Below are 25477 nucleotides of genomic sequence, written 5' to 3'. Positions count from 1 at the left end.
TATGGTTATTGTACCCAAAGCTGGTTTTGTGATTCCATCTTTTCAGATATACATTTTTATCTTTTTATTCTGGTGGGAGTTTTGTCTAAAACATTGTATTAAAACACTAATGAATATCCTTCTAAATAATTGTTAGAAATCTATAAATGGAAACTGTACATTCTAGTTAAGACGTTCTCAAGGGTTTTTAATTAGCTTGGATTTAGTCTATTCCCAGATTTATGACACAACTATTTATATGGGAATTTGTTGTCAGGCAAGCACATGCACAATGCTTCTGTTTAGGTAAGATCACCAAGTGCATTTACTAATACTAACCCAAGTGAATTACCCATATTATAGCTTTGTCTTTGGTGTAAAGCTCCAGCAAAGTGGAATTTTAGATTTGCATGTCCATCTCTTTTTAAAGAACGTTATAGCCAGTGAAATATAAGTATGGATAATTGTACAAATAAGTGTGAATGTTTGTGCGCTGCGCTCTATTTTTCTTTGAATTTAATTAAAAAAATAATCTCACCCTCTCTAGTGCTCATATTCCTTATACTCCTCATGCCACCTGCCTGCACTACAGATAGATATCACTGGAACTAAAATAAGGTATGTAACTAAAATAAAACGTTTTTCTTTTAATTGTTTATATCATGTTAATGAGGAGGATAAGGAGAAACAGGGGAAGGCAAATATAAGCTGCTTAACTTTCATGTTTTATTTGGCATAGCAGATCATTATTGTAACTGTTTTATCTATTGTAAATGTCATTTTTTTTGGAGAACTTTATATAATACAACAATAAAGAAAACCCAATGATAACACATTTCATTATTAAAGGGATTGTTGATGTCCCAGAATTAGGCTTCCAAAGTTTGGTAGTTCTGTTTTTTTATCTCACCATTCTAGAGGAAATATGACCATTTTCTGGAATCCTTTGAAATTCCTACTGTAAAATATTTTTATCAATCTTATTTACTGGCAATTTGACATCTTGCTTCCTTAGTTTCAAGTCATCTTTTGGTGTTTACATGTAATGTAGAGAGGTATTTGCACAGTTTTTTTTTTTTTTTCATGGAAAAACCACTATAGAGAAAGACAGGGTAAACGAAATGGAAAGCTGCAGTTTCTGACCTCTTTAAAAAAAAAGTTTCTAAGCTCTCCTTTTTTCACTAACCTGAGAGTGCAGGGAGAAAATATTTGTCGCTTCCGATATCTTAGGCCATAAAGATAATTAGCGCTGTAATTAGGACCTGCAGTCCTAGGGAGAGCAGGAGAAGGCAGTGGAAGGTCGCAGGAGGGGGATGAACTCACAAGGAAATGCATCTACCACAAGTTTAAACAACCACATATCACAATCACATCACAAACATTTTCCATAACTCATCTTGATTAATGTGGAAATTTTGTCTCAACAGGTTTCTCAGGCAAACAGACCCACTTCATCAGGAGGTACAGGGAGATAAGTATATCAATAGAACAGCAGGAAACAAGTCATTAAACGATTCATTGATTGTTCTTCAAAACAATCTCAATATTTCATTTACTTTTGACATTTGATTTTGTAATAAATGTAATTTCCTGAACGAAAACCATGTAAACTGTTAGAAATGAATTTGTTAAAAAAAAAAAATCCATCCTGCTCCTTCAGATTTTCTTGTCACTATGGTGAAAACGAACAATGATTTGACCCCCAATAATCATTACAAAATCAAACAAATGTTCTTGAAACAAGAAAATTTCAACACATTTCTACTAGTTATTAGACAACTTTAGAGCAACAGTACTGTGCAGTATAGTGAATCCTGTCTGGCTCTTCCTCTTTCAGTCTGAGTTACCCTTTTTGTAGAAAAGGCTAATATAGAGATAGATACAGATATTGACAGTAATTGTATTTAAATTATTTATTCAATTAAATGCATTTAATGATTTTAACAATTGTACATACAACTGAATTAGAGGGCATTTGTATATTTGTCTCAGTTGAGCATTAAAATGTCAACCTGATATGGCACAGCTGACTATTGCATTACTAAAATAGATACAATTTTTTCATATGTGGCACTTTGGAAAATTCTATACTATGGAAGAATCCAACAAAACAGGAATGACATATTTCATCATTGAAGGGATTTCTGATGTCCCAGAATTACAGCTTCCCATTTTTTTGTTGGTTCTGCTGATTTATCTCTTCATTCTAGGAGGTAATATGACCATTTTTTTATTGATCTGTATGGATCGTCATCTTCACACTCCAATGTACTTCTTCCTGGCCAACCTGTCGATTCTCGATGTTTCTTGTTCTACAATAACTCTTCACAAACCTCTTATTACATTCCTCACTGGCAATAAGTTGGTTTCCTTTGTTGGTTGTGTGATGCAGATGTTTTTCTTCTTATCTTTTACATGTAATGAGCTGCTAATTCTGACAGCAATGGGTTATGACCGCTATGTGGCTATCTGTCATCCTTTACATTACCAGGTAATTATGAGCCACAAAGTCTGCTGTGGTCTGGCTGGTGTCTGTTGGGTTTTGGGTTTCTTAGATATCATGCCTTGTGCTTGGAAAGTGTCATCCATTAGTTGTTACACATCATTGGAGGTCAACCATTTCTTCTGCGACTTTGTACCAATAATGAAGCTGTCCTGCAGTGACACTTTTGCTTTGCAACTTTATGTGATTATTGAAGGAGTGATTCTGGCATCTTTTGTTCCATTTGTTCTCACTTTTATATCATATGTTTTCATTATAAAAAGCATACTGAGAATACGTTCTAGTAATGGGAGGTGGAAAGCTTTCTACACATGTTCCTCACATCTCACAATCATTGTGCTTCTTTATGGCACCTTGTCTTACCAATACTTCAGACCAGTTGAATATATTACACTGGGTTCCTATAAACTTTCTTCCCTATTTAATACCACATGTGTCCCAATATTAAATCCCCTGATTTACAGCTTGAAGAATAAAGATGTTCATTCAGCTTTGAAGAGAAAGTTTAAGAAAATGTCCAGACTAATAAAAAGAAAATGAACAAAAGAAAAAATCTTGGTTCTTTACAAACTTTTTAAAGTTATATTTGAAGTATTGTGCATGTTACCCACTGTCTAATTTGTTTCATATTTCTACAGTCAAAAAATGTTTCCATGTCAGCACACACCTGGCTAGGCCCAGCACACCCCTGTCACTATTGGGATCTTAACAATAAAATTGGATTCCCCTCCAGCCCAGGCATTCCTTTCTTTTCATTCAAGCACATATGATCAGATGTGGTCTACTACTTTGCTGGTTTTATGACCTGGAAGTCCTTCCAAGCTTTGCTTCTTATTTGGCTGGGCAAAGTTTCCTGTATCTGCACTAATATGTTCTGTTATGGCACATGGCACAGTGGCTGGGAATAGGTAAACAGATATATTGGGGCTTGGAGCAACAATGCAAGAGGGAGAAATAAGTACATTTTTGCAAGAAATAATAGAGTATGATATTTCAAAGCCAGCAGACATAAACATTGTAGAGACTTGTTGTACCTTATGCAAGCACTTGCACGTGTTCACTATGTTAGACGAAGATCTGAAGCATCTGTTATTCTGAAAATAAATTTAATTTAATATATCGCAGTCAACAGCCAGAAATTTTTCACAGATATTATGCACACAATGTAAATATTCTATTGTACTGTTTTTTTTTTTCAGATACAAATTTATAAATTATACTGACCAGCTGCACAAAATCTAATTATTTTTCATAGGAGGTAATTGAAGAGGGAAAAAGCAGGCATACTCCATCTTTATTCAAAAAAATACAAATCATATTCCTTCTGTGCCAAAAGAAAAAAAACGTGTTCAATGAATTGCCAAAATGTAAAGTATATTTTTAGCTACAAAATGTTGTGTTAGAGAATGAGAGAAAGTGGTTTCAGCTAAAAATGTTAAGCCACACTTCTTTAAAAAGTGTGTATCGAAAAAAAATTGAAAGGAAAAACTCCACTCCTCTCCAAAAAACAAATAAAAAAAAGGGAACAGTGGCAACAGAAGTTGTTCAAAAAAAAATAATAGTTCCAAAAAGGTGAAAGACTTTGGCCAATGACAGTTGTTTGCCATGCATTTTGAGATGTTTATCAAACGTTTGAACTTAGGTTCAGCTTGAATTCTTAATGCATCCCTAATAATTATCAGGTTATTTCTGTCTGTCAAACAAATATAAAGAGATTTTCAAGCTCAATATTACCAACCAACCAGCGACCAACCAAATTGACCTGTCAAACAGTATGCGTTAAGCACAGGGGTTTAGTTGCACACATTTGCAAATACATGCGTAAGCTGCAGGTCCCGCCAAGGCACCCTGTTTCCTGCAGTCCCTAACTACTGAAAGTATCCATCTTGGAAGCACATGCATCTATAATGGATAGGTGGGGACAGGTGAGCCTGGAAGGAGCCACCCCTCATTAAAGGTACAGGGTCACACAGTAACAAATAAATGTCCCCTGTCCCCACCTATAACTGGCCTTCACAGCAAGGAGCACATGGAAGGGCAAACTCATAAAAGACAAAACCAGAACATGCCATAGCTCAACTCACAAACCACTCTGCTGACCAACCGAATTAACCTGTCCAACAGTCTACGTTAACAACAGGGGTTTAGTTAGCACGCATTTGCAGACGCATGCGTAAGCTGCAATGCTTCTTCACGGCACCCTGTGTATGCTTGTAGTCCTAAACGCTACTGAATTTATGAGCGTCTCCACAGTGGGAGCACATGCATTCAATGGATAGATGAGGGGCAGGTGGACCTGGAGGCAGCCCAATCCCCCTTAAAGGAACAGGAGCACACTGGACACCCAGCACAATGGCAGCAAAGGTGCCTAGTGTCCCCCCAGGCCATATTTACACCAGTAACCAACAATTGGCCACTGTCTCCACCTATAATTGGCCTTCACAGCATGGAGCACATGGAAGGGCAAACGCATAAAAGACAAAAACAGAACATGTCATAGCTCAACTCACCAACCAGTCTGCTGACCAACTGGATTAAAGTGTCCAACAGTCTGCGTTAAAAACAGGGGTTTAGTTAGCACGCATTTGCAAACAGGGTCACACTGAACACCCAGCACATAGCACTATGGCAGCAATAGCTCCTATTCAGTTTTCTCTTGATTTCATATTCCCTGTCATATTACTTTCTTCATGATGTTTTATCATTGTGTTTCCTTATATTACTTCTCATCTTGCATTTATGCATATTGTTATGCCTTCTTTTTTGGCAATTGCTTTTGAAATGTACAATCGTTTCTGTATGCTTTGAAAAATGTAATAAATAAACAATAAAAAAAGCATGATCAAACTGAAAATGTTGGATCAAAGGACAGGTCACAAGTCAACTCTAAATTATTTTATGTCTGGTTGCACCTCTCAACTTCTAATATGTGAGTAGCAATGTATTACAATCTGCAAGACATAACAGAGAAGTAGGGATCAGCTGAAAAAAACACAGCGGCCAATGGGTAACATTCCATAGACCAAGAAGTGTGGAATTTGATTAGTTCTGGAAGCTCTGGCCCAAAGGGAAGTTTCAGACAACAAGCTAATAGACAGATAAGTATGAATCTGTTTTGTTCACAGGGTACTTCAGTTGTAATTGTGTTATCCACCTATAAGGTCACTTAATTTAAACATTTTTTTTAATGTTAGCCATTGTCTAAATAACCTTTATAGACACGTTTTTAAAGCTTTTCTTACAGATGAGCAAAGCCTGAGCCAACCAAAGAACACACAGATAATGGGCTAGATTCACATAGATTAGCGGATCTTTAGATCGGTGCAATTTAGCGAGGCTAGTGCAGTATTCACAATGCACTTACCTCGAAACTTGCACCGGCGGATCGTAAGCCCCCCTGTCGGAATTCAAATTCCGCGGCTAGGGGGAGTGTACAATTTAAATCAGGCGCGTCCCCGCGCCGATTTAACTGCGCATGAGCCGCCGGCGAAATTTCCCAGTGCGCATGCTCCAAATGACGTCGCTAGGACGTCATTGTTTTCGGCGGCAACGTCAATTGCGGCCATCCGTATTCCAGACCGACTTACGCAAACGACGTAAAAATTTGAAACTCAGCGCGGGAACGACGGCCATACTTAACATTAGCTACCCCTCATATAGCAGGGGTAACTATCCGCCGGAAAAAGCCGAACGCAAACGACGTAAAAAAAAAGCGACGGGCAGGCGTTCGTTTCTGAATCGGCGGTTCTCCTCATTTGCATATCCGATGCGTAAAAGACCGAGGCGACACCTAGCGGCCGGCGGGAGATTGCAGCCTAAGATCCGACGGTGTAAGTCACTTACACCAGTCGGATCTAAGGGAGATCTATGCGGAACTGATTCTTATGAATCAGTCACATAGTTCCGACCGTCGGATCTCAGAGATACGACGGCGGATCAGGAGATCCGCCGTCGTATCTCTTGATGAATCTGGCCCAATGCCTTGTGAGTTGCATTATCAGTTCAATGCAGCCAGGAATACACCTGTCTCATAAACATTGAGGCAAACATTTTTTGATCTTTATTAAAGCTAAAAGAATGCTGAAAGAGTGGGAAATGACACTTGTAAAATGTATGAACCCTAAAAATACTTACTTAGCTGACAAAGTCACTAATATAAGGCTCCCTGAACCAACGTTATGACGAGAAGGTCTAAAGAGATCATTAATAGTTATTAAGATACATTTTTAAATAATCTTTCCCTTACATAAATATCTAGTAATTTAGAGACAAAAAAGATATTCACAATGGGCCAGATCCACAAAAACCTGACGTAACTTAAAAAATCCAATTTAAGTTACACTGCCTTAAAGTTTCTACCTAAGTGCCTGATCCACAAAGCACTTATCTAGAAATTTCAGGCTGTGTAACTAAAATTCCGCCGGCGCAAGGCGTTCCTATTCAAATGGGGCGAGTCCCATTTAAATGAGGCGCGCTCCCGCGCCGGCCGTACTGCGCATGCGCGAAGTTACGTTACGCCGAGTTTTGAGGATCGCGACGGCTTAAAAAAGTTGCGTCGGGGAAAAAAAAAATGACAGCGGCATGCATTCCTGAGGGAGAACTCCATGCCAATTTTCAAAGAAAAAACCGGCATGGGTTCCCCCCCAGGAGCATACCAGGCCCTTAGGTCTGGCATGGGTTGTAAGGAGACCCCCCCCACGCCGAAAAATTGACGTAGGGGGTCCCCCTACAATCCATACCAGACCCGTATCCAAAGCACGCTACCCGGCCGGCCAGGAAAGGAGTGGGGACGAGCGAGCGTCCCCCCCCTCCTGAGCCGTGCCAGGCCGCGTGCCCTCAACATGGGGGGGTTGGGTGCTCTGGGGCAGGGGGGCGCACTGCGGGCCCCCCCCACCCCAGAGCACCCTGTCCCCATGTTGATGAGGACAGGACCTCTTCCCGACAACCCTTGCCATTGGTTGTCGGGGTCTGCGGGCGGAGGCTTATCGGAATCTGGGAGTCCCCTTTAATAAGGGGGCCCCCAGATACCGGCCCCCCACCCTAAGTGAATGGATATGGGGTACATCGTACCCCTATCCATTCACCTGTAGGCAAAAAGTAAAAGTTAATAAACACACAACACAAGGCTTTTTAAAATATTTTATTATTCTGCTCCGGATGCCCCCCCTGTCTTCGTTATTAGCTCAATTACCAGGGGGGGCTTCTTCTTCCGCTCTCCGGGGGTCTTCCGCTCTCCGGGGGTCTTCTCCGCTCTCCGGGGGGGCTTCTCCGGACTCCGGGGGGCTTCTTCCATCTTCTCCCCTCTTCCGCTCTTGACTCGGCGAACCCCGGTTCTTGTGCAGCTCTCCGGTGCCTTCTTCTTCAGCGCTGGCTGCCTGCTATGTTTGTGTGTTAGCTCGATTTCAAACAGGCATGCTCCGGCAGGTACCCACGTGGTGGGTGCCTACCCACGTGCACCCACCACGTGGGTACCTACCGGAGCATGATGGGACGGTGATGCCTATATAAATGTGATGCAAGGCGCGCTTCCATCATTACAGCGACAACAGGCGACGAGGCAACATCGGAAGAAAGGAAGAGAAGACCCTGACGCCACAGAAGACCGCGCCGGCTGCCTGTTTGAAATCGAGCTAACACACAAACATAGCAGGCAGCCAGCGCTGAAGAAGAAGGCACCGGAGAGCTGCACAAGAACCGGGGTTCGCCGAGTCAACAGCGGAAGAGGGGAGAAGATGGAAGAAGACCCCCGGAGTCCGGAGAAGCCCCCCCCCGGAGAGCGGAGAAGACCCCCGGAGAGCGGAAGACCCCCGGAGAGTGGAAGACCCCCGGAGAGCGGAAGAAGAAGCCCCCCCTGGTAATTGAGCTAATAACGAAGACAGGGGGGGCCTCCGGAGCAGAAAAATAAAATATTTTAAAAAGCCTTGTGTTGTGTGTTTATTAACTTTTACTTTTTGCCTCCAGGTGAATGGATAGGGGTACGATGTACCCCATATCCATTCACTTAGGGTGGGGGGGCCGGTATCTGGGGGCCCCCTTATTAAAGGGGACTCCCAGATTCCGATAAGCCTCCGCCCACAGACCCCGACAACCAATGGCAAGGGTTGTCGGGAAGAGGTCCTGTCCTCATCAACATGGGGACAGGGTGCTCTGGGGTGGGGGGGCCCGCAGTGCGCCCCCCTGCCCCAGAGCACCCAACCCCCCCATGTTGAGGGCACGCGGCCTGGCACGGCTCAGGAGGGGGGGGGACGCTCGCTCGTCCCCACTCCTTTCCTGGCCGGCCGGGTAGCGTGCTTTGGATACGGGTCTGGTATGGATTGTAGGGGGACCCCTACGTCGATTTTTCGGCGTGGGGGGGGTCTCCTTACAACCCATACCAGACCTAAGGGCCTGGTATGCTCCTGGGGGGGAACCCATGCCGGTTTTGTTTTTACAAATTGCCGTGGAGTTCTCCCTCGGGAAAGCATACCAAATGCCGTCGCTGGAATGGGCTTTTACAAGGTGTGACTAGTTTACACTTTGTAGAACCAGCCCTAATTTTACACTTGCAAAATAACACTTACGGCACAAAAATGAAGCTAGAAAGCTTTGTGGATCGCCTTAAGTGCTAATTTGCATACTAGCAACGGCATTTCGACTCGAAATGCCCCCAGCGGCGGATGCGGTACTGCATCCTAAGATTCGGCAGTGTAATTCAATTACACATGCCGGATCTTCTGTCTAACTTTGGAAAAAGCCTTTTGAGGATCGTTTCCAAAGTTACACACAGACTGAACAGCAGTTAAGTCGGAGTATCTCTTTTGAGGATCTGGCCCAATATTACAATTCGGTAACTATTTAATAGATTAAGCCTCGGTTCACACTCAGGCGGCGTACACACGGTAGAACATGTCTGCTGAAACTGGTCCGCGGACCAGTTTCCGCGGACATGTCCGACTGTGTGTACGGCCTAGCGGACAGGTTTCCAGCGGACAAAAGTTTCTTAGCAAGCTAAGAATCTTGTCCGCTGGAAACATGTCCGTCGGACATGTCCGATGGTTAGTACACCTAATCGGACATGTCCGCTGGTTATGACGTGTAACCAGCGTCCCGAAATCCCGCGCATGCGTCAAATTGATTCTATGCATGCGTGGAAGCATTGCACTTCCGTGTTTGAGAACGTCGGTGTCTTCTACGTCACCGCGTTCTCTGTCCGCTGGGATTTTGGTCTGATGGTGTGTACACACATCAGACCAAAAGCTCCCAGGAGACATGTCCGATAAAAATGGTTCATCGGACATGTCTCCTCGTGTGTACGGGGCCTTATGCAGTGCTGGAAAAGCCGTGATCCATGCGCATTTCCCGCACGACATTCCAATCGCTTGTCCTGTCAGAGGTGAGGAGACCGATGTGTGTTCCCAGTACAGAGCAACACACATCGGTCTCCTCTCCTTGTGAGTCCCCTCCCCCTACAGTTAGAATCACACACTAGGGAACATATTTAACCCCTTCAGAGCCCCCTAGTGTTAACCCCTTCCCTGACGGTCACATTTATACAGTAATCAGTGCAGTTTTATAGCACTAATCGCTGTATGAATGTGAATGGTCCCATAAATGTGTCAGAAGTGTCCGATATGTCCGTCGCAATGTCGCGGTCACAATAAAAATCGCAGATCGCCGCCATTACTAGTAAAAAAAAAAAGGTAATAAAACTATCCCCTATTTTGTAGATGCTATAACTTTTGCTCAAACTAATCAATATCAGCATATTGCGATTTTTTTTTTACCAAAAATATGTAGAAGAATATGTATCGGCCTATTTTTATTATATATAGATTTTTGGGGATATTTATTATGGCAAAAAGTAAAAAATATTGCATTTTTTTCAAAATTGTCGCTCTATTTTTGTTTATAGCACACAAAATAAAAACTACAGAAGTGATCAAATACCACCAAAATAAAGTTATATTTGGAAGAAAAAAAGGACATTAATTTTGTTTGGGAGCCATGTCGCATGACCGTGCAATTGTCAGTTAAAGCGACGCAGTGCCGAATCGCAAAAAGTGCTCTGGTAAGGAAGGGGGTAAATTCTTCCGGGGTTGAAGTGGTTAATAACACCCCAAATGCAGGTGTGTGCATTGCCTGAAATGCATTTGCGTGCACCGGATCGTATGGTACAAAATGACCATGCAATCCATTTGCAGTGCGGCTCCAAAAAAGGTGCATGAACATCTTTGGTGCAATGCGGTGAGTTTTGACCCCATTCAAAAAGAATGAGCTCAAATCACATTGCACTAAATCACATGTATATTTCACAGGGATGCCATGCGGTTCCTTTGTAATTCACATGCAGTTCATAGTTAAGCTGGTAAGATAGCGCAGGGGGCTAATGCTCCTTTGCAGCAGTCTGTGATTGCCTGTGTCCCAAGGGTTCCACTCAGCCTTTCATCCTTCTGAGGTCGGTAAAATGAGTACCATTGTGTTGGGTAATAATGACAACCATTATCAGCGCTTAGACACATCGTAATTGGCGCTATATAAGTGTAAGCATTATATTATTATTATTATATTATTATTAAACCAGGGCTAAAACTTGTTGATTTTGTAAAGGTCATTCTATAACATAATATTAACAATCTAAATAGAAAATGTGTATCATAAATGACTAATAAAACAACTCAAACCACTTTGCTAGATTTAGAGTGTTAGATCTTAAACTAAAATTTAGACCCCCCAAAAAATCTGAATACATTAAAACTTTTACAGTATTGTCAATAAATGTGCTCAAAAACACACAATAGGGGTACTAATGTGCCAAAAAAGTTCCAGAAAACCTGTATATCTTTCCATTGGTCTCAGAAATGTATGTGTGTTTAACACCATCAAATTAAAAGATCAAAGTTTTTAAACAAATGGTAGGAGGAGGTGTGAAAAAAAATATTTCCACCACGCCCCCCTTGGTTTTGTACAGAATACATTGTATTCTGCGAACCATTCACATATCACATGGCATCATTTGAATGGCTAAAGGGGAGGAAAAAACGACACTAGCACTGCAGTTTGTGGGACTGAGGCCGCGTACACACGGTCGGACAAAACCGATGAGAATTTTAAAACATGCTTCAAAATCGAACCGATGGCCCACTGCCCGATCGGTCCAAACCGATGGTTAGTACAGAAAGCATTGGTTCAAAACCCGCGCTTGCTCAGAATCAAGTCTACGCATGCTTGGAAGCATTGAACTTCATTTTATTCAGCACGTCGTGTGTTTGACGTCACCGCGTTCTGACCCGATCGGTTTTTGGAACGATGGTGTGTACGCACATCAGACCATCGGGCCACTTCAGTGGTGAACCGATGGAAATGGCCCGTCGGACCATTCTCATTGGTTTGGAACGGCCGTGTGTACGCGGCCTCACAGCTCTCATATTTAGAGAGTGTTGGAAGAACAGTGACATAATTGTATTATCCAGCAGAAAAGAAAGTATTGAAGTTAGGATACAACTGAGGAATTTATTCACACCTCTGTGTGACCAGTATTCCAACGTATGGGTGATATTACAGCGACTTTCATTTGACATTTGACAAATGAACTTTTAATAAGCAATTCAAAAAAAAGATGCAAAATATATTTTATATTATATATTGAATATATATACATGATTTGAAACCAATTTTCACCTTTTTGTGCCAGTTAAGGAGCTTAGGGTACAGGTTAGATTTGTGCATTTTCAGTGTTGCCCTCAAAGCAAGACCTTCCATTTTTTGCACTCCTTTTTTTTTTTGTTTGCACATGTCCTCAATCGCAGTGCCATGTTTTCCATGCCTTTTTTGACAATAGTTTACTAATAGCCCTAAACATTAATTAATCAACAAGATTCATACTCTATAGATGTAACTTCACTGTAGATTCACTAAACTTTGAACAAGGTTAGCCAAACCCTTAATGAATCCAACTTGGGGGGATTTTTCCATTACTAGATTATGAGCAGAAATGTCATCTATCCAGATAAGCCCCAACACCAGAATTTATTAACAGTGTATTTCTGAAGTGGGGAGGCCTTGGTGTAGTGTGGATAGGTAAGCATACCCCGTTAAAGGAGAGGAAGGCCTGATTGGGCAAGTGATAGTGTGTCTTTAAAGCGGGGGTTCACCCTATCGACGGGAAAAAAACATTTTTTTTTTCTTTTACCTTAAAATCAGGCATTGTAGCGCGAGCTACAGTATGCCTGTCCCGTTTTTTTTAGCCCCATACTCACCTTGTAGTCGTCCATCGAAGATACCGGGGAATGGGCGTGCCTATGGAGACGGAGGATGATTGACGGCCGGCTCTGGCGCGTCACGCTTCTCCGGAAATAGCCGAAATAGGCTTGGTCTTCACGACGCGTGCGCATAGCCTGTGCGCAGGCGCCGTGAATAGCCGAGACTTACTCCGGCTGTCTTCGGAGAGAGTGACGTGCCAGGGCCGGCCGTCAATCATCCTCCCTCTCCATAGGCACGCCCATTCCCCGCGGGAGCCGAAATCTACGATGGACGACTACAAGGTGAGTACGGGATTAAAAAAATCGGGACAGGCATACTGTAGCTCGCGCTACAATGCCTGTCTCGATGGTAAAATGTGTCGGGGGGGGGGTGAACTACCGCTTTAAATAAGACTTCATTTATTCTCAAGCTTAAATTGGTAGCACTTCTTTTTTTCAACAGGGTAAAATTGTCATATTACAAAACAATTACTGGACCATGCTTTGTGATCATGTATTGTTTTTGGATTCATCTACAATCTCTGACCTGATCCTCTATCTTGAAGAGTCATTAAAATCTCTTGTTTTTTCTACAATAAGCCTCCAAAGAGCACAAGAACAACATATGTTAAATGTTGAATACAGAACTGCTTTATGGTCACCAATATTGTCTTACTGCATTCTGACTACTGTACAGTGAGGCTATGGAATAAGTCTACATATATTCCACATATATTCCAGAATATTTGCATGCATTAAAAAGGGGATAAACTCCAGAGATAAAACGATAATTCTTCCTCTCTACAAGACTCTGGTCCGGCCACACCTGGAGTATGCTGTCCAGTTATGGTCACCAGTCCTCAGGAAGGATGTTCTGGAAATGGAGAGAGTACAGACAAGGGCAACAAAGCGAATAAAGGGTCTGGAGGATGTTAGTTATGAGGAAAGGTTGCGAGCACTGAACTTATTCTCTCTGGAGAAGAGACGCTTAAGAGGGGATATGATTTCAATTTACAAATACCATTCTGGTGGTGACCCCACAATAGGGATGAAACTTTTTTGCGGAAGGGAGTTTAACAAGACACATGGCCACTCATTAAAATTAGAAGAAAAGAGGTTTAACCTTAAACTACGTAGAGGGTTCTTTACTGCAAGAGTGGCAAGGATGTGAAATTCCCTTCCACAGGCAGTGGTCTCAGCGGGGGAGTTTTTGATGGATTAAAATAAGAACCTAAACGACCACAACATACAGGGATATATAAGGTAATACTGACATAGAATCACACACATAGGTTGGATTTGATGGACTTGTGTCTTTTTTCAACCTCACCTACTATGTAACTATGTATGTAACTATATTGTATCTTCAAAATACTGAGATCATGATAGAGTATAAATGTAAACTGGATCATATGGTATTACATTCTTATCAATTCTAAAGCACTGTTTAACCTTGTAGTATGTAATGTCCATCACAGGGAGTGAGTCTAGTAAATCAACCTCAATGTGTCCAGTTAGGGAATGCACTGCCGATCATGCAATCCATTTGCAGTGCGGCTCCAAACAAGGTGCATGCACATCTTTGGTGCAATTTTTATCATCCTTGATATGTTATTTTTATCATCCTTGATATACTGTGTGTTTATATATATATAACCAGGTAAGTATTAATACTGTTGTAAGGGCACAGCATATTAACCATGCCTACAGCCATAGCAGTCATGAGTCAGACAGTTTTGTCCTGGCTCCTACAATCTGGTTCCAGACCCAACTTAGCTTGGTAGTTTATATATAACAACAAAAACCTGGGGAATGCCCAGGGAAAAACCAAGCCTACTTATATAGTTTATATATAAGCCTCTTAGTGTGAATAGTAAACACAAAGTTATAGTACTATCATCCTGGAGATCAATTTTGAATAGAGCAAGGGTTAATGGGACCCCAGAGGCCCCAAAGACCAAGAAAAAATAAGGGGCAGAGGAACTATATTGGTACTAGATGAGGAAAATTAGAAAGGAGTTGTAGTAAGGGTAAAAGATATAAATCAGTTTATTTAACATAGTATCAAAAAAAAACAGGAGACACACATAAATATAAAATACATCAAAAACAGCGGTATAAAATGGTAGACATATTGTACGACCAACTGTCCCAATCACTGAGAAGCGTGTCCTCAGAGCCAGGTGTGATACAGGCTTGCTGTTTTACCCAACACAAGCTGCCTACCTATAAACCAATTCCTCCGTTGCTGGCATACTTCCCCTGATGAAGTCACGAGGTACGTGACGTAACGCCGTAGGGAGTTGAGACCGAGTGACACCCGCACAAGCCGGAGGCCATCGGACGTTAGGCGGTATTACGATCGCCCCGTCCCCGTGTTTTGCAAACGATTGTTTGTACGCTTTTAATTTCTTTTTTATTTTCTGTGCAATTTTTTTGGGTGCAATAAACTTTCTCTGGATTTAAAATCTACTACACCATTGGAGGCATTTGTTTTCTACTCTCCTCTCTGCATTCCCGATTTTGAATACTGAGCCATCGGATCCATCGGAAGTATACAGCAGTCTGAGCACACAGCAGTCTGAGCAGCCCGAGTAATTACCCCTGGGATAGGCGAGACTCGAGTTCTGGAGAGACAGCACTATATGCCTATATATAGCACCTTTAAGGTAAGGGTACTACGGTACCTGTGTGGATATTAACCATTCTCTAAGTGAAGAAATCAACAGTTCAGAACATCATTTCATCATCTTCTTATAGACTGTTATATCATCACTTTACTTTGATTTTTTATCATTTATTTTTTGCACATCACTGTGCTTTCAGATGCATCTAGGTGCATAGAGGTTTACACCTTTGCACTATTTATAGTTGGGACTCACTCTGCATCACTTGAGTAAAGTCACTTATTTCGTTTGTGCACAATACGTTCAATATTTATACCTTTGTTGTGATCCACATCACACATTTGAAGCGCTTATCATTTTTTTACCCTGTTTATACTTGAACCTTAATAAACACTTTTTGTACGGCTCTTGAGTATTTGCCGCGAACCTTCACATAGGTCCTAGGGCCCCTTTTACCTGAATATTTCTACACAGCCAATACAGATCTCCCTCTGCAGTCGGGCCCTCCCTCCATCCTGGTTGCCGTGCGAGAATTTTGCTCCACGGCTGGCCCTTGGCTCCCTAGCGAGTGGTTGTTCTTTGTACAGAAATTCTCCTGACGAAGCATCTATCGATGCGAAAATAGTAGAGATTTTGACTTGTATGACCCCCTTCGTTTCACCGCCACCCTTCGTCTAGGGTCTATTCCATCTCGGTGATTGGGGCGGTTGGTCGTACAATATGTCTACCATTTTATACCACTGTTTTTGATGTATTTTATATTTATGTGTGTCTCCTGTTTTTTTTGATACTATGTTAAATAAACTGATTTATATCTTTTACCCTTACTACAACTCCTTTCTAATTGTTCTCATCTAGTACCGATATAGTCCCTCTGCCCCTTATTTTTTCTTGGTCTTTTAGGCCTCTGGGGTCCCATTAACCCTTGCTCTATTCAAAACTTAGCTTGGTAGTTGTCCTGGTGTCAGATGTTCAAAAGCTACAATATGCCCCACTTCCCTGGAAATCCCTGAAGAGAGTGTTGTAACATGCTGTTAAATATTGCTTACTACAGGGATCCCCAAAAAGTCTGCCACACTGTTTTGGGGCAGGACTGTGGTCAGTTAAAATTAAAAATGCCCAAGTGTTGATGGTAACTGGGAGCAAAAGATGTCCCTACGTCATTGGTCAGTGGGAGCAATAAATGCCCCCTTTTGTCAGTGGTCAGTGAGAGTAAAAAATCCCCCTGTATTAGTGGTGAGTGACAGTAATAAAGTGCCCAGTAGTTTGTGGGAGTAACGCGTCAGCCGTAGCTGATGCATTACTAATGAGCTGCATACTAGCTCATTATGTAATAATCACGTGAGAGCGAAGTCCCCACTGCGGTGCCTGTACACAGCACCAGCCAGCGACATTGGTCCCGGAGTTACTTCCGGGTACCACGGGCCCCGACGCTGTGATTGGCTGGAGCCGCGATTACGTCACTCCATTGCTTCAGTGCGCATGTGCCAATAACGTTGGCACATGCAGGGGACATCTGCTAAACCGTGCAGGTTTAGGAGATACCCAGGGTCGCTACAGGTAAGCCTTATTATAGGCTTACCTGTAGCAAAAAGTGGATTGTAAGGGTTTACAACCACTTTAAGACCTACCTGTAGTTTAGGCTGCTAAAGAGTAATGATTTGGATAAGCTGTGCAAATATATAGTGATAATGACCCATTGTTACTTTTTATGTTTGTTAACTGTTTGTTAACTGTTCCATAGTGACGACCTTTGCTGTCATTATTTTCACGACTTGCAAAATAAATGATCCGCACAACAATAAATGCCTGCTAAGAATACAAGCTGAAATAAAGGATAAAACTGACGTCTTTCACTGCTTTTGAACCATTGGATGGTGTGACTCTATGGACTGTTTGTCTTATCATACTTGTTTCTTTATGCAGTGGGGGGAACAAAGAAAGTTAGTTAATACCACAACTTATTGCCTTACCAAGGGTATGGCCATTATAAAGGCAAATGGATTACTATGCTGTGTATATATGGAATTAATCATTTCTTTAAGCTGTATTTATCAATCATCATTAGTCAAGCCATTACATAGCACTACACAATAGTATTTTAAATACACAAGACATTTTAGATGTAGCACCCTGGTGTTAAGGCAGGTTTGCTTGCAAATTTCGTTTACCAGGTTATAATTGTCCTGGCTAATTGATAGAAGTTGATTCTTCTCTATTTCTGGAATTGCTGCACGTTTTCTCTTCTGTCACAAGGTGGCAATGTGGCTGGTGACATTAGACCGACAAGGGCATAGCAAGTTCAGATTATGAATGAATGGGGTGTCTCAGCCAATTGGCAGGGGTTTCTTAAGTTCCTTGGCCTGTTGGGAAAGCCTATTTGTTTGGGTGGAGTCAAGTGATCGGGGTACTGTGCCACCTGGACGGCTGTCTAGGTGGACGTGTGTTATGTCGCCCTGGATTGCTAGGAGCAGGACAAGGTTTGGACTGCAGGATTGGAGTCCAACCGTGTTGTGAAGGTTCAATTGGACGGGGAACCAATTGTGGTCAGGGGTAAAGGGGAAGCAGTTGCCACTAAGGGACCATCCACCTTATTACCGGAGACTACTGTAAGCTCGAGCAAGTAAGAGAGAGCAGTCTTCTCACCAGCTAGGGATGGTGAAAAAATGGGAAAGCTTCAGCAAGTGCCAATCCAAAGACCCAGTGGGTTAGCAGGGGTGACGCTTGAGGAGTATACATCGGGTTAGCTGTGGAAAAGCTCAGGAGATCTGGTGACGACTGGGCTCTGGAAGTCTAGTGAGAGTCTGGGAGCTCAGTGAGTGAAGACCTACAGTGGAATACTGTGAGATAAGAACTGGTAAGAACTATTCTGTGTTATGTACGACTACTTATAGTGACTGTTACAAATTCAGTTGCCATAGGAGACAGCGGTCCTACCTATACAGACGTGGTATTCCGGATGGAGGCCTTTCCCTGTATAGCTGTCTACCTATAGTGTCTCGGAGTCTGTCAATTACCATTGCATCTACCTAAGTGTGTCCTGGCCCTAACTCGCTCTCCCACATTCAAAAAATGACTGGTGCCCATCATTTCATCTTGCATTACACCCACCATGCCTGTTAACCCACTCTACAAGCATGTCATGAATTCCGTTCAAGCTGTCTTCCATACACACTGTCACACCAAATTCCGACCGTCAAGAGCGTCGACTTGATTCTGAGCATGCGTGTTTTTTTTCTCCGTCGGAGTTCCCTACAGACGAACAGAATTTCCAATAGAATTTTTTTCCGTCAGAAAAAAGAGAACGTGTTCTCTTTCTAAATTCCGACGGAATATCCGATAAAGGATATAGTGTCATACACAGCCCCTAGTCCCTTGTTATGATGGGGAGCTGGTGGGACAGACGCCCAATCATCTGACCACTGTGACAGCCAATCACAGTGATCAGGAAGTCTGTCCCGCCCTCCAGGTGTATAAACCCACTGAAAGGGAAAGGGTTTAGCTAGCCACACACCAGTAGAATTTTGTTCAGAATTTCTATTTTTGGAACACTTGTTTAAATCTCAATATTGGTGTCAAATCAACTTTTGTTTTTAACTGCTTTGATAGAAAAATTCAAAGAAGCAGGGTGAAATATATTTCAAGAACAAAGAACATTCTCACTGTGAATGTGGTTTTTGTTCTGGAAAAATTGTGCATATTGTAATGAAACCTGTTTTTTTTTTGTTTTATTTCTTTAAACGTACCTTTACTTACCTCCTCTGTGCAGTTGGTTTTGCACAAAGTGCAAGAGATCCTCCTCTTCTGGGGTCCCTCAGTGGTGGTCCTGGCTCCTCCTCCTCTCGAGTGCCCCATTGGTGCAGGCATGCTCCTGTGTCCTGCTACTGCGTCCATTGACACAGACAGCAGGACTCTGCCCCACCCTCGGGTCCTGAATCATGGGATTTGATTGACAGTAGCAGGAGCCAATGGCTGCGCTGCTATCAATCTATCCAATCAGGACCCGAGAGACCGGCTGGAGCTGGTGTGCTCATCCCCATTGCTGGAAAGACCACGATCATGTAAGTAAAAGGGGGGCACTGGAGGGTTGCTGCATCACAGGAGGTTTTACAACCCATTTAATATGTCTGGGATTCCATTTAAATAGCAGATCTGCATGAAATTGTAAGAAATTTTGAATTACCACCCTGATTAACACCACACCAGACCCAGACCTGTTGTGAATGAAATTAGTTGACTCCATGATGACAAGATGGATTGTTCTGATGAACAATTTTTCAACGAACATTCAAAAAAACCTCTAACTGTGTAGTTAGTGTTACCCTAAATATAATTTAACCACTTGCCGCCCACCCACCGTCAAATGACGGAGGAGCAGTATGGCTCTCGTTCTAGAAGGATGTCATATGACGGCGCCCCAGAATGGCTGCTCTTGCACGACCACAGGGGCATGCAGCACGATGATTGTGGCCGGGCCATGTTTCTAGGACAAGGCGTCACCCCGATCTCTGTTAAGAGCCAATGACGGGGCTCTTTAACCATGTGATCAGCTGTGTCCAATCACAGCCGAAACAACAGAGAGAAAAGCTCATCATTGTGCTGCTTCTACTTTCACTGTCCAGTCACAGGCAGGAGTTGCCATCAGACATCTAATTGGGGAAAAAAGTACTGGAGGGGAAATCTTATGGTTATTGCAGCCAAAGCTGGTTTTGTGATTCTATCTATTGATATATTCAATTTTATCTTGTTATTTTCGTGGGAGTTTTGTTGAAAACATTTTATTAAAACACTAATGAATATTCTTCTAAATAATAGAAATCTATAATTGGAAACTGTACATTCTAGTTAAGACATTCTCAAGGGTTTTAATTAGCTTGGATTAAGTCTATTCCCAGATTTATATTTAACTATTTATATGGGAATTTGTTGTCAGGCAAGCACATGCACAATGTTTCTGTTTAGGTAAGATCACAAGTGCATTTACTAATACTAACCCAAGTGAATAACCCATATTATAACTTTGTCTGTGCTGTAAGAGCCCATTCACACCAGAAACTGCACATAACTGCTTGTTTTGACTGCATGTTTACATGCATTTGAAGTGTGTTTGAATCAAGCTTTGCATGCGTTTTGTGCTGTGTTTGCAGTGCTTTTTTCAATACATTTTTGGGCTTGTCTTTCTTGGCTTAAAGATGCATGGTCTAGTGCATTTCTAGCGTGTTACCTCCGTTTGCGATGGGGAAAATGCAGCATGCTGTACTTTAAAAAAAAAAATCTAAACTGCACTGCAACTATGCCCAAAGTATAACCTTGATTTTGGGCTGTCTATGCAGTTGGAGTGCAGTTCAAAATGCATTTAACTGCAGCCAACTGCGTTCAGTGTGAAAGGGCCCTAAAGCTCCAGCAAAGTGGAATTGGAGATTTGCATGTCCATCACTATTTGAAGAACATTATAACGAGTGAAATGGAAGTATGGAACTTGATGAAAATAACAATTACACAAATAATAGTGAGGGCCGGTTCACACTGGTGCGAGCAGGAACCCTGTGAATCCACTGCGGGTTCCCACATCGCACCAGATTTGCACGACAGTTCACACTTCCATATGCGAAGTAGAGAAGTGCATCGGGTATTTTCGTTATCGTTTTAACAAACTAAAACAAACACGCAAAATCCAAAATCCAAAAGAATCGACATAAAAAAATGCTTTATTTTCTTTTTCATTGCTAACACAGTTCGATATAGATAGGAGATTCGACATGACAGTGACAATAGCAATCTGTGTCTATCGAATCTGCGGTCGAATGTGCCTAACCTTAACTATTAGTCCAAGATTATTCTACATAGAGATGAAAGATTTAACATTATAGAGAGAAAAGATTTGACATTATAGAGAGAAAAGATTTGACATAGAGAGAAAAGATTCAACATTATACAGACAGTGTTGGGTGTAGACCATTCGACATGAACGATAAAGATTCGACGAAGCAGCGAAAAACATACAAACGTTGAATCTGTCATTGAAGGCTTATGGTGGCTGCCGAAAGTTCTAAGCAGCTAAACTGTACGATGCCACAATCGTACATTTAGGGTAGAATGCTCGGCCCATAGGCTATAGAAGAATTAGAATGTTGGTTGACTAGTCATAATAATTTATAAATATAATTATTATCATACAACATTAGAATTCTTCTATAGCTTGTAGGCAGGACATTCGACCGGAAATGTACAATTGCGGTGTTGTACAGTTTAGCTGCGCCATCGAATCTTCTTAGAACATTTGACAGACACCATAAGCCTTCAATGACAGATTTGACCTTAATTAATTCGGCTTTTCGGACAAATGCATTTTTTATTAACAAACAAAATAAATAAAAATGAATTTTCAGGAGTAACTAAATAAATGTATTTTTGGAAAATAAAAAAATATTTCAGTGTGCACATGTCTAATACGAACTGCTGGGGAGTGTCATACAATGTTAACGACACCCCCATTTCAGCTCGCATATCGCACTGCCAGCTGACAGTTCAGACATGAATTGGATTGCATAGGTGTGAATACCCATGTAATCCAATTCTGGTGCAGACCAAAAAAAGGGTCCTGTGTGTGTTTGGTCCAAATGCAGTGCAATATCAGCCATACTATCTGTATGGCTGAAATTGCAATGCACGGACATTGCATGTGATTTGCACTGCAGTGTGTCATGAAAATAAAAAGCTTTAATTAAAAATTGTTATTAGCATGTTAAAGAGGAACTACAGTAACATAATTTGTAATAAAAACATCTTTGCCGGTTTCATTCGCTCGAAATAACGGCTAGAAGTCTTTGAAGTGCTTGCTCTCACTCGTTGCTGTCCAAAATCACAATGCCCAAACGAAAGGCTGACGGAGACTCAAAGGTTGAGAAGTCCAAATCAAAGGAAGAACCACAAAGGAGATCTGCCCGGCTATCTTCTAAACCAGCCCCACCTAAACAAGAGCCAAAAGCAAAGAAGGCAGCTCCTCCAAAGAAAGCTGACAAAGCTCTCAAAGGCAAGAAAGGAAAGGAAGACTCTGGAAAAGATTCCACCAATGCTGCAGAGAACGGAGAAGCAAAGTCTGACCAGGCACAGAAAGCAGAGGCGTCTGCTGATGCCAAGTGAACTGTGTGAATTTTGATAAGTGTGTACTTCTGGTGACTGTACAGTTTGAAATACAATTTTTTATCAAGTTTTATAACGATGCAGAACTTTGTTTTACTTTTTATTTTAACCACTTAACATCCGCCCGCCATCAAATGATGGCGGGCGGAATGCTCTATTGTTCCGACAGTTGCGTCACTGGGAACACATTGGCCACCGGGCACCCGCGATTGCCCAGTAACTGAGCAGGGACGTGGAGCTCTGTGTGTAAACACAGAGCTCCACGTCCTGTCAGGGAGAGAGGAGACCGGTCTGTGTCCCTTGTACATAGGGACACAGATCGGTCACCTCCCCCAGTCACCCCCCTCCCCCCAAAGTTAGAACACACCCAGGACACACATTTAACCTCTTCCCCACCCCCTAGTGGTTAACCCCTTCCCTGCCAGTCACATTTATACAGTAATCAATGCATATTTATAGCACTGTTCACTGTATAAATGTGAATGGTCCCAAAAATGTGTCAAAAGTGTCCGATGTGTCGCAGTCCCGAAAAAAAAACGCAGATCGCCGCCATTCCTAGTAAAAAAAAATAAAAAAAAAATCATTATGTCCCCTATTTTGTAGGCAATATAACTTTTGCGCAAACCAGGTTATTGCGATTTTTTTTTTTTACCAAAAATATGTAGAAGAATACGTATCGGCCTAAACTGAGAAAATATTTTTTTTTTAAAAAAAAATGGGATATTTATTATAGCAAAAAGTAAAAAATAGTGGGGTTTTTTTCAGAATTTACGCTCTTTTTTTGTTTATAGCCCAAAAAATAAAAACCGCACAGATGATCAAATACCAACAACAGAAAGCTCTATTTGTGGGGGAAAAAAGGACGTCAATTTTGTTTGGGAGCCACGTCGCATGACCGCGCAATTGTCAGTTAAAGCAACGCAGTGCCGGAAGCAAAAATCTCGTCTGGGCAGGAAGGGGGTGTATGTGCACAGTAGGCAAGTGGTTAAGCTGTGTTTGGCAAATGCTTTGTGGGTTCTAATGGGCAGGGTGTGACGTGACGGTGTGATCTTCACTCATTTAACAGCTACATTGAACCCCTGTGTTTTTACTCCCTCCATTAAATTAGCATAATTTACTTCATGGTTTTCTCTATTCTGTGGGGAAATAGGCAGCTATTCAAGCCTTTATCGTGCCCCGGGTCCTTGGTTTGAAGAAGATGGTAAAGCCAAAGTACACAGGTGCCTGTCCAAGGTAATCTCCATCCTCCTAAATGTTAAGAATCTATCCTGTTACTGATAAATGTTAATGGTTTTTATAGTAATGTATTCTCGGGGCTGGGAAGTAAAGTATATCATGCTTTAGTGTCCTGCCTGATTTACAATGCCTATAATGACATTTTAAATACATTTCGGAGTTTGCTCATTAGAAAAAAAAACATCTTTGCCATTCTGAAGCTTCTCTCCAACCACTTTGCATATTATTTTATATATACTGTGATTCTGTACTTGCCAAATATGCTTCTGAAATCTCCCTCCACTGAGTCTGGCTGCAATCATTTTAATTCTGGGCAGCTGAAGCTGCTGCCTGTTCACTTCCTAGATTTACACAGACACACAGAGGAACAGCTCCAGCTCTGCAGCTCTCATTGGCCCTCGTATGACTCATCCCCCACTTCTTTCCTGGCAAACTCTCACAAGAGTGAGAGAGAGAGAGTGAGCGATAGAGAGCCGTGCATGATGCCATAAGCCTAGGCTTTTTACCAGACAAGAAACAGGAAGTGGGCTGTATAAGGTATTTACTGGCAGAGAAAAAAAAATACTATCCAAAGTTAAAACAACAAGAGCAGAAGATTTAATAGATGAAAAGATGAGGGGTAAAGGAGAAACGAGGGAAGGAAAATATAAGCTGATTAACTTTCAAATTTTATTTGGCACAGCAGATCATTACAGTAAAGCTTTGTACACACGATCGGATAGCTGATAGAATCTAATCCGATGGATTTTTTCTTCGGATATCTGATGAAGCTGACTTTCATCAGTCTTGCCTACACACCATCAGTCAAAAATGCGACCGTGCCAAAACGCTGTGACGTAAAACACTACGACGTGCTGAGAAAAATGAAGTTCAATGCTTCAGAGCATGTGTCGACTTGATTCTGAGCATGCGTGGATTTTTGACCGATGGACTTCCACACAGACGATCATTTTTGTCTATTGTTTTTTTTATCCATAGGAAAATTTAAAACACGTTCTATTTTTTTTTCACCAATGAAAAACAAACCCGATGGGGCCCACACACGATCGGTTTGTCCGATGAAAACAGTCCATCGGTCCGTCGAGTATGCAAATTAGCTAGTTACGGCGATCCACGAACGTACGTCCGGCGCATTGTTTTTACGTCGTTTGCGTTCGGCTTTTTCCGGCGTATAGTTAAAGCTGCTATTCTGAGGCGTACTCAATGTTAAGTATGGCCGTCGTTCCCGCGTACAATTTTGAATTTTTTACGTCGTTTGCGTAAGTCGTTCGCGAATAGGAATTTGCGTATAATGACGTCACCGTCGTAAGCATTGGCTGGTTCCGGTTTAATTTCGAGCATACGCACTGGGATACCCCCACGGACGGCGCATGCGCAGTTAAAAAAAAACGTTGTTTACGTCGGGTCACGACGTATTTACATAAAACACGCCCCCATTACATCCATTTGAATTCCGCGCCCTTACGCCGCCAGAGATACACTACGCCGCCGTAACTTACGCCGCAAATTCTTTGAGGATTTAAAATAAAATAAATAAGTTACGGCGGCATAGTGTATCTTAGATACGCTGCGCCCGGCGCAGAGGTACGTGAATTTGCCCCAATGTATTTAATGATTTTAACAATTATACCTTGTACAACTGAATTAGAGGGCATTTGTATATTTATCTCAGTTGAGCGTTAAATTGTCAACCTCATATGGCACAGCTGACTATTGCATTAATAAAATAGATGCAATTTTTTCATATGTAGCACTCTGGAGAATTCTATACT

General features: G+C 42.0%; 2 protein-coding genes across 2 annotated transcripts; both read left to right on the top strand.

Moving 5' to 3' along the window:
* The first annotated feature begins 1818 nt into the window (after positions 1-1818).
* LOC120914422 (olfactory receptor 150-like) lies at positions 1819-3340 on the top strand. Its single transcript, XM_040325116.1, has one exon. It carries the CDS (start codon positions 2045-2047, stop codon positions 3020-3022), a length of 978 nt encoding a protein of 325 aa, XP_040181050.1. The 5' UTR covers positions 1819-2044; the 3' UTR covers positions 3023-3340.
* An 18824-nt stretch (positions 3341-22164) lies between these two features.
* On the top strand, positions 22165-22562 carry LOC120914421 (non-histone chromosomal protein HMG-17-like). The gene has a single exon (XM_040325115.1). It carries the CDS (start codon positions 22194-22196, stop codon positions 22467-22469), a length of 276 nt encoding a protein of 91 aa, XP_040181049.1. The 5' UTR covers positions 22165-22193; the 3' UTR covers positions 22470-22562.
* Positions 22563-25477: the final 2915 nt, after the last annotated feature.

The sequence above is a fragment of the Rana temporaria genome, chromosome 9 (assembly GCF_905171775.1).
Source record: "Rana temporaria chromosome 9, aRanTem1.1, whole genome shotgun sequence".
NCBI classification, from domain to species: Eukaryota; Metazoa; Chordata; class Amphibia; order Anura; family Ranidae; genus Rana; species Rana temporaria.
Note: the sequence above shows the minus strand (reverse complement) of the source record. Positions and strands in the feature narration are given on the sequence as shown.

What these genes read in the sequence shown, in the direction of transcription:
- LOC120914422 (XM_040325116.1), top strand. Translation starts at nt 2,045, where the DNA reads ATGTGGCACTTTGGAAAATTCTATACTATGGAAGAATCCAACAAAACA.
- LOC120914421 (XM_040325115.1), top strand. Translation starts at nt 22,194, where the DNA reads ATGCCCAAACGAAAGGCTGACGGAGACTCAAAGGTTGAGAAGTCCAAA.